Source organism: Telopea speciosissima, chromosome 9 (genome assembly GCF_018873765.1).
Source record: "Telopea speciosissima isolate NSW1024214 ecotype Mountain lineage chromosome 9, Tspe_v1, whole genome shotgun sequence".
NCBI classification, from domain to species: domain Eukaryota; kingdom Viridiplantae; phylum Streptophyta; class Magnoliopsida; order Proteales; family Proteaceae; genus Telopea; species Telopea speciosissima.
In genome coordinates this window covers 9,313,022-9,323,030 of record NC_057924.1, presented here as the reverse complement: position 1 = coordinate 9,323,030, position 10,009 = coordinate 9,313,022, and the positions used below count along the sequence as shown (strand labels likewise).

Genomic DNA, 10,009 nt, shown 5'->3' with positions numbered 1-10,009 from the left:
GATACGGCTACTAAAATTCTTGTATTCCCTTCAAACTAAAGTCAAAAGGATTCAGGTTTTATTGTTCTCTATCCCTTACCCTACTCTACCGTCATCTTCAACCCCTATTCCTTAAGTCATCCCATCGATATCTGACCTTACCACTCATAGTGTATGCCATTACTCCAAAACAACCATATCAATGTTTGCTGTAGAGTATTTCTCAGGTATAGCATACAGACTGGTCCATTACAATCCCCTGTTATTATTCATAAATGGATTAAATAGGTAGAATTGTAGTCAAGCATCTGGATATCATAATTCAAGTAATAAAAAAGGACAGGGATGGACCAATGAAAAACAGTGGCCTGGTGACACCTCTAAAATAAAGAAATGGCCAACATGGAAGAGCAGGACAACAGCAGAACAGAGTGATTTTCAGTGCAGGGCCACTCAAGAGAAGGGTGTCTTGGGAACTCAAAACCCATATAGGTTTGTTGAACGTGTATCTCAAAATGAAGACTTCAGATACATTATCATTGTGGGGAGAGAGAGTTCATGGGAGACATTACAAAGGTTGAGACAAAGGTTGAGATCCATTTTGACAGATCCTTTAACATGCTTGCATAATACTCCACATTCAAACAGAGCTGTTTATAGGTGAACAAAATTATTAGTGTAGGCAAGCTACTCCAAATTGTGATTTGTTAAAGAATTAAATCCACACAGATTAACTTTCAGGTGAAACTCAATTATTCAAAATCCAGCTGGCATATGCCATATTTGTACATGGGTGCACTTTCTATATTAGCATACAACCCTGACTAATAATACTGTCAGTTTCATCAATCTTTTACACTACGGCTTACTTGTCACAGCACATCTGAGCTTGCTCATATCCAAATGCAAACCAACATCCTCATCATTCAAAACTGATCAATCAGTAGTACTGTCAACTCCTGCAAGCTTTGCACCACGCCTTGTTCGTCTGAGAACACTTACCCTTCGCAGATGAACACGTAAGAAGCCAATTTTTATTGTCTTCTTTCTCTTAGCTTTTGTCTGAAGGTTCTTTTCAAATCCAAGTATAGACTTGTTTTGGGTAGCTTTGTCACTTCCATTTACCTCCCCTCTTCTGACTTTCTTGAATGACTGCTCATGTAGTTGATTTGTAACACAAAGGTGGCCAAAATGGTACATAGGATCAGATTCGCAAAATAATGAAGAAACTATACCCCTCATGTTGGCCGGCTGGACAAGCTGAATAAACTCCTGTATTTCATGGTAGCATGAGTGATCAGAGTATGGTAGTGAGAAGATGTAATTATGAAGCCTTTGGGCATAGCATGGCTTTTCATTCAGCTGACTTCCATTCACATGAGCCCAAACATCTACGTTCACCTTGTTTCTAATATCGTGGGAAACTGGAAGAGAAGCAAGAGAATCACCATTCTCTTTGATGGATCTCACCACCCAAGGAAGACCAGAGGGCATTATTCCAATTGTTGGGCGAATAGTATTAAATCCCTTGAGAGTGTCGATGCTAAAACTGTAACGAGGAACAGCTCGGACCCTAGTAAGAGAAGTATTTGTTGTGAAGATATCATGAAATCCAAGCAGGTGCATCGTTTGCAAGCGTTCTGGCCACACCCAAATCTTCAGAGAACGTCACAGGAGAATTGTAAGTAAACCACGGAGTTAAAAGCCAACAAAACAAAAGTTTTAGTTTCTTCTCTCAATACATAAACATTGTCTCAGAATCATCATCATTATACATAAAATCCATGATTGACATGAAAATGTGACCTCACAATGAATAAGGATCAAGGAGTACATTTATCCCATTAAATGTGAGCTCCTAATCAGGAACTTGGAAAAAAAAATCAAATCAAACTGAAAAGATTAGCTAGAAAATAAGGTCCAAAGTTTGATAGAATGAAATGTAAGAGGTCAAAAGCTTTTCTCCGGTTCTTTTTTCAATTACAAGTTGCAGCAGTAACGTTTAGATTTAAAAGTTGTTTCATTATTAAAATGTGACATGTTATAGCAGGGCAGTGCTATAGATACTACAATATCTGCTTAAACTAATTTTCACATCCTACACCAGTGTCTAGAATCAAAGATGTAGTGCCCCAAGCAAAAACTCTAATAGCACTGCCCTTTCATAAACTTAATTGACAACGAATTATTAATTCTACCAGAAAAAATATACAGATACAAGAATGTCATTATGGTACTAAATGATAGGATAATGCCTGTTCTAATGGGAATAAGTTCTAGCAATAGCCGTTATCTAGAGGAAATAGATGTGCTACAGAAATAGTCTAGTCCTAGACCACCATTACAAGACCATTGGCCAAGGTCACAAACATGAAGTAGAAGGGGGGGAAGGACGATCATTGGGGCCACATAGTAATCCTTGTTCAAGAATTGTCCTATGAAAGACCAATACATTGGGCATATAAGTATAAAACCCACTACCAAAGCAGGCTTACTGCTTGATGCCAATTTTCTTGCACAAGTATTACATGTTCAGTTATGATATCTATAAACATAAATCCTCCTATCCAACAAAGGGATGTAAGTAGACCTTTATCTTAAGTGCTTGTGAAATGCAAACTAGAAGTTCTTCTTTCCCCAATGTGTCAATCCCAATAATTATGTCATGTTCAGGATGGGAGGTAATAACATCAATAACCTGTCAACCAGGCACAAAGAAGATAATCAATTAGTAAGACCCAAATGTATGTTGGAACTACACTGACAGTTTCATGTCCAAGCACATAATTGGCAGTTGAAATGGGGTTTACAAGAAGAGGTATTTGCGAAACATGTCATTGTAATTTATATCTAAGAAATATAATTTACATTAAAAGAAGAAAATGCATAGATCAACTTCTTTAAGGTTCTAAATTACATAACTTCTATTCATTTCATTTCTTTGAGAACATTATTTTCTACACCTAAGAAACATCTGCTTTATAGATTGCTGTCAGTTTTCCTCTAATGAGAAGGAACAATTTTCAATTCTTGACAACATTATGTTCTCCTTTTTTTAATCTTTTCATTATTCACAAACTTCAACTGTATGTAAATGTTCTTAAAATGCCATGGCAAGACCAATCAATTGATCTGACTAATGTAGTAGTGGAAGGGATTAAACAGTGCTTAACAGAATCACATATTCAGCGAACAAAATCCAGATCCAGAGAAATTTCATATAACAAAATCAAACCACCAGATTAGCCTAAAGTTCAGGTCCAGTTCTAATAATAGATAGGGTGACCTTTAGTGAAAGTTTCAGCAAGATCCAATGGTGGGATCTAGAATGTAGAGAAATCCGAGTAAGACTAGGAAAGGGGCAAAACTGTCAATCTAAAATTCTGATCAAAGAACAGATTTCAGATTTAGATAAATCAACAGACTATGAGTAGGCAATGATACTTTCAGATTAAACAAACCAGCAGATAGGTAAATCGATTTCAGGTTCAAGATCCTTGAAGTGCAATCCTACTTGAGATAGGACTGTACCAAATACTTGGTAGAATCTGAATTTGAAGACAGAAGATGATAGAGAGAAAAAAATCAATTGCAGAATTCTATCAACAGATTCAAAATCAGCATTGTAAAACTCCCCAGTCAAGCAATCCTAGTATGAGTAGGACTGTTCTAATTAGCCAACAGAATCAAGAATTAAAACCAGATTCTGACAGACAATAATATCGATTGAAGAGTATTGAAAACAGAATCTAGATCAGGAGTGAAACTCACCTCCAATTAACAATTATAATGTTGAAGGACTGAAGAATTTTAAACAGTAATACAGAATTGCAGAGAATTAGAGTAACTGATCAGTACCTTAAAGAGAGGATAGAATAGAGAGTAGAGCACCAGGGCTTCCCGCCGCAAGGTGGTTGGTTGGATCAAACACCGGCCAACCTTGATCACACACAAGGGTTTCTTCAGGCATAGAAGAGAGCAACAGCAGTTTTTTTCTGAAGATAAAATCATGGGCTAATGTCCAGCCCTTGGTCTTTATTTATAAGGCAATCAAAAATCCAAGTTAGAGTCTGACTAGGAAACCCCCTAGCTGACTCCTATTACAACTCAACACTCCTTTTTAACATCTTAAGTGCTCTTCAAAAAGGACATGGATCCAAACTTTAAATACAAAAGTGGGTGTATCCAGTGCATGAGGCTCCCGCCACTGTGGGATCTGGGGAGGGTCATAGTGTACACAGTCTTACCCTGCTTCGCAGAGAGGCTGTTTCCCAACTCGAACCCGCGACCACTAGGTAGCAATGGAGCAACCTTACCGTTGCACCGAGGTCCACCCTCTCCAAATTTTAAATAAAAGACAAGAAATAAAATATCTATCTTAAACTAAACCAAACAAACCACCAGTTCAACTGGGCCAAACTTAAAACACTTAAAACATAAGAGAACTAACTTAAAAACATGAAATAAAAGAACTCAAGTCTCAACAAAAGTAGGCATTTAGATCTGCATCACTAACAAGTCACCTAGGATTTTATTTTTTGATAGACTTACTCTAATTATAATGCAATCTAAAAATCCAGATTATGGATCTCAGATGCAAGCAGGCCCATTGATCAAATCTGTGATCAGATCTGAGATAAAAGAAGAAGCTGTGTGTTTAAGGGAAGAAATCAAATCGATGCAAGGTGAGGGAAGAGAGATGAGATTGATCTACTTGGGAGGAAGAAGAGAGAAGAAGAGAACATAAAAGAAAAGAAGAAATCATGTATGGGATAACCATACCGTATACACTGCTGAATAGCGCCAAGACTAAATCACTATTCTTTACTCAAATCATCTATTTTGATGGGAGTGTATTGCATATATAAAGACCTTCTAAAATTCCTAAATTGACTCAGAAAAGAACTCCTAATCACACTTGCACACTCAATAAAGTAAATAAAGTCAAAACAGAATTCTATCTATTATGTATTCTACTCTAACTCAAATACTTAACTACTAATCCAGTGTACTAACTTTATTTCCACTTTATGGGGCCTATAAATTAGGCCCAATTACAGTGAAACCCCAAAAACTAAAAGGCCCAACAGCCCCAACCTATGATATAACTATCCAAAGGTCAATTTAAGCTCATTGGACTGCCACTAGCACCTTATGGGCCTCCCAACCTCGCGCAAAGGCCTCATATGAGATTAATGACTAATGCAACTGCATCAAATTGATTGATGTAAATTTCTATTTTTGAGAACTTACAATTGACTCCTAGCTCCATAAGATATTTCCCTCTGAATCTTCATTATTCTGAATTTTTTTAAAAAAAATTGCAATACCATATGTCCACCAACTCAAGCTAACATGCAACTATCAATTATAAGTTATAATCTTAAACAAAGCATTCTATATAAGTTAAAACCTCTATAAATGTAAATCACATCACACCTAACCACCTAGTTGCCCCTGCAGTCACTTTAAACATCAGGTATAGACTAGACACCATCCAGCAAACCACCTTGTCACCAAGCAACACATTATTGAAAATTTTGTCCCATTGACACAAAATGGAAGTTTAGTAAATACATAAACTATTTCAAAAGGCAAAAATATAGTAAAAATATAACAATATGTCTTGTTTTATTAAACAAATAAACTCAACTCACCAATCCTTGTGAGGATGGTACAATGTCATATTTTATAAGAAAAAAAAAATAACCGTTTGGAAGAATATTATGAAAACAAAAAAGGAAGACAAGTAATCCAATATAGCCGAAGACCAATAACCAGCAAGGATTTAAGGATCTGGTGCAACCTAGGAATCCAAAACCGTAATAAGGTTGCTATGGGCCAACAATAAGTGATTAAATCTCAAATAAATTGAACAATGTCCATTTCGTAATTTCTGGACAGTTCAGGCCTTTTGGGAAAGGCGAACAGTAAATTCATTTGAAGGAAAGGATCAATCTGGAATTTAAATTAGAATCGTGTAAAACAGAAACAATTTATAAATAGAGGGGATTTTTAGTCATAACAGGAAGAATCTGTCCTCACAACTTCAACTTATGAACAAACTTCAAGGGAAAAAAAAATTTGGACTTAACATGTATTCATGCTAGTTTGTTACCTTTCAGAAAAAAAGAATCAAGGGATCATGATTGAATGGCCTGACTGATCCTGATTTGGTCAGCCACTGTCAATCCAAGCAATGGCTGACCCTTAAACCTTGAAAAGAACAGGCAAAGAATGGATTCAAGAGGAACAACAACACCTTGAAATTGTTCAATGATGAACCCAAACTGAAGGAATGATTCCATCCACCTCCAAATCACTTAATCCGCATTTTTATTTTACTTTTTTTTTTCCAGTTGAAGTATGTTAGAGCATGCAATAGCAAAAAAGAATAAAAATTTCAGAGTTCAAGGCCATTTGATATGAAATCTATAATGAAAAAGATTCTCCTTGGTTCATTTTACAAACCTGGGCTCAATGTGCATAGATCAGCTAGTGACATACCAAAAAAAAATATTGGATCAGCCTCTGGTCATACCAATACAAATCGGGCACTCAGTGACAGTGCCCTCTCAAAGGTTTTTTTTTACTCATTTTCTCTCTCCTCCTAGACCATTGTGGGCCTCCTGCTGACAATACTGTCCTACGCAGCCGTTGGTGTGCCATGGGAGACTCCTCCTACACCGGCAGCATGGGTATATAAGTCAAGCTTTTGATTGACAGGTAAGTCCTAATATAATCAATACGTCTATAAACAAAGAATTTCTTGTGTATAAAAATATTTTCCAGAAACCAAGTGGTTCGACTACTTATAACAAATTATGATATAGCAAGTGCCACTTTTAAATTAGAATTTTAACCATACATAAAACAAATTTTTTGCTTAATCATAATGTTACTACAAGCATCTGGACTGCTTGACACAAATTGCTTAATGTTGGACATTCGACGATTTGTTCATGACATGAATTTAATATTCTACTGCCATATGATTAACAGAGTCACCAAAGAATTCATTTTGCCAAAATATCATACTTTCATATGTACCAATAAATGAACATGGATGGAAGTGAACCTGCTGGGCAACAGCTTCACGAGGAGGGAAGGAATACAATGGATTACAGTAAGTGTTGTCTAAGTGAATGAAGTCCACTTTATCACCCCTTAGAGCATTGAGGAGTGTGTTCTTCCCCAAATGTGCCCTTTCACTGGTTGATTCCCAACGGAAATCACCAGTGTAGAGGACACATCCAAATTCACCACGAAATAAGAACATGACAGCACCTGCCCAATTGAAAAAAAAAATTCATAAATAAAAGAACTTCGTAAAAAAAATGAAATCGGTTCTGCAGATGATAACAAAGTATTACACAGTTGACCCATAAAAGAAACATACACTATCCCTTCTCTTCCACGCCCAGCCCTCTTTCTAATAAACACAAGCAAACAGATAAAAAGAACTTAAATCACAGCAAGTGGAACACCATTCAATTCAGGAGCGAAAGTGACGTACCAGGGCAATGGTGAGCATCAATGGGTGTAACCTGAACAGAAGTTTCCAATCCGGTGGAGCGAGATACCAAAGAAAGCAAATGTGAAATTCCGATCTCCAAAACCGTAAGCAGGGAAAGATTGAAACCAGGGAATTTAACGGGAAAGAGCTCGGCGGTGACAGAGGAGCAGAAGATTGGTCCCTTGCTCCAGTTGGAAGACAAACCATTTGTGTGATCTGCATGGAGATGAGTCAAGAAATAAGTCTGGCTTTGATCGCTCCACCGGTCCACACTTATCATCCCCTTCTCCATTGTTTCGAGAGAGTTTCCAAATTCCACGTTTAGGTTTTGCCCTAAATCCCACTGGTATTTCAGCTTCGTCTCTGTTCCTTTTCCCTCTTTTAAATTCGCGCGGTACTGTGAAGAAGCCTGGATGAAATAGACTTCACGGGTCATGGCCCATGGGCCCCCATGAGTCATAGCCTATGTACATTGACATACCCCGTGGGCTCCACAAGTCACTGAATTGGCGAATCAATCAGGGATCGCCAGATTCAAATTGGAATCGTCAAAAATCGGGAATTGATATGAAACTGACCGATCATCAGATCATGTACGATTATGATCTTAATCTAGATATATAAAATCTTTGAGGATCTTCATGGAAAGTGTAGTCTCCTTCATCGATCCTTACTACTAAATATGGTGAACAAGTGATTTTCACAAATATGTGTCAAATGGTAACTTTAACTCTTGGATACAATGGATATTATATCAACACTTCACAATATCATTTACCTATGTGTTAAATTTCTTACGACACACCACCTCTAAGGTTTGACGAAATGATATTTTCATCTCCAGTTTTGGAAAATTCTGCGAACCCTCTTGAGGTTTGTAAACGGAAACAAACAAGCTCATTCTGTCAGTTCATGACTAACACTGTTAAAAATTAGACTTGAACTGATGGAATTGCCCTTGAAGAACCCAAAAACAAAAAAAAAAGTAAATGAACAAAATTACCCTTACAAAGGGAAACAAAACCTGCAAGTAACTCATCTTCCCCAATCAAATTGGGGATTCAAGCAGAGAAGCGATCGAGAGTTAAAAAGAATGAGAAAATAAAGAAAAGAGAAATAGGGTTTTAATTCTACTCAAAAATTGGGATTCGAAACCCATTTCTTTACTCTCCGATTTCATGGTTTCCTCTTCCACCTGTGCTGGTTGTCTTGCATCGTAATCTAAGAGACCTTCTTATTTTTCTCTTTTTTGATCGAAAAAAACCCAGTAATGGATAATCAATCTCATCAGCGGCACCTGTAGAATTGACCCGGATCGATCCACTTGATTAGAGAAAGAATTCTAATCTGGCAAGAAATAAAGATCAAATCCCTAACCTTATTTTGTTTTCCTTGCGAATTAAATTACCGCTTTCTTCTATCATTCTCCTCTCGCATTCTTCCACTTGCCTTCAGAGTGTTCAATTCATTCTTCTCCGGAACGCTTGTATCTATAACTTGATCGGTTGCCGCTCGAAGGAGAAGAGGGATTTTGGTATTATTAGCAATTGCCCATATTAATTAATCTCATTGGACAAGATGGCGTCCATTTTATGGTTTGCAATGGGAAATCGAATCACACAAGAGGGCTTCTGTTTTTTCAGAGTTGGGTTTTTTTTTTGATAAAAGATATAATGTCGTTTCTGTTCTGGTTCATGGTAGGGTTGAAAGTGAATGGAGAACATTTGGAAAGAATCAAAAGCCTAAATGAGTCAAGGGCAGAGGGCTAGGGAGTGGAGGAAAATGTTTTGAGGCTGATTGGATCCTTGTAATGTCGTTTCTGTTCTGATGAACCCAGCAACCAACTTTCCATGACTGGCGATAGGGTTTTCCTTATTCCCTCCCAACCATTCAATATTTCCTCTCCGATTCCCAGATTTCCAATGGCATTGGAGGGAGGGGAGCTCGAATTGGGGATTCAAGTAGAGAAGCGATCGAGGAGCAAAAAAAAAACTCCCTTTTTTTTTTCTTTGTAAGGATAATTTTGTCCATTCACCGTCTTTTTTTTTGGATTCTTCTTAGAAGGGCAATTCCGTCAATTCAAGTCTAATATATAACAGTGTTAGTCATGAATTGACGAAATGGGCTTATTTGTTACCGTTTACAAACCTCAGGGGGTACGTAGAATTTTCCAAAACTGGGGGTGAAAATATCCTTTCGTCAAACCTCAGGGGTGGTATGTGTAAATTTCCCAAAAAAAAAAATTTCTTATGCCTGTCCTACCACCTAAGGGTGTCAAAAGTTGGCCCATACCGGTAGACTTGAATGGACCTACTTAAGGGGTCTTGATTGTGAAACTGTTGGTTGCCAAATGCCAACCGAGGCCAACAAACATATTATAATATCAATTTACAAGACAAGAGATTTTTGTCTAGTCATGTAGTCTCTGGCTCGTTGCAGCAACATGGGGGACAAAGAGAGCACATGTAGCGACACCAATATGGATGGGTTTTTTATTTCACAAGAGGATGGAGG

General features: G+C 37.4%; 1 protein-coding gene across 1 annotated transcript; it reads right to left on the bottom strand.

The window, feature by feature from the left end:
- Nucleotides 1–689: 689 nt before the first annotated feature.
- On the bottom strand, nucleotides 690–7,870 carry LOC122639322 (5' exonuclease Apollo-like). Its single transcript, XM_043832146.1, has 4 exons — nucleotides 7,496–7,870; nucleotides 7,058–7,266; nucleotides 2,570–2,677; nucleotides 690–1,635 (listed from the first exon to the last, which is right to left on the bottom strand). The coding sequence occupies exons 1-4, from the start codon at nucleotides 7,785–7,787 to the stop codon at nucleotides 916–918; spliced, it is 1,329 nt and encodes a 442-aa protein (XP_043688081.1). The 5' UTR covers nucleotides 7,788–7,870; the 3' UTR covers nucleotides 690–915.
- Nucleotides 7,871–10,009: the final 2,139 nt, after the last annotated feature.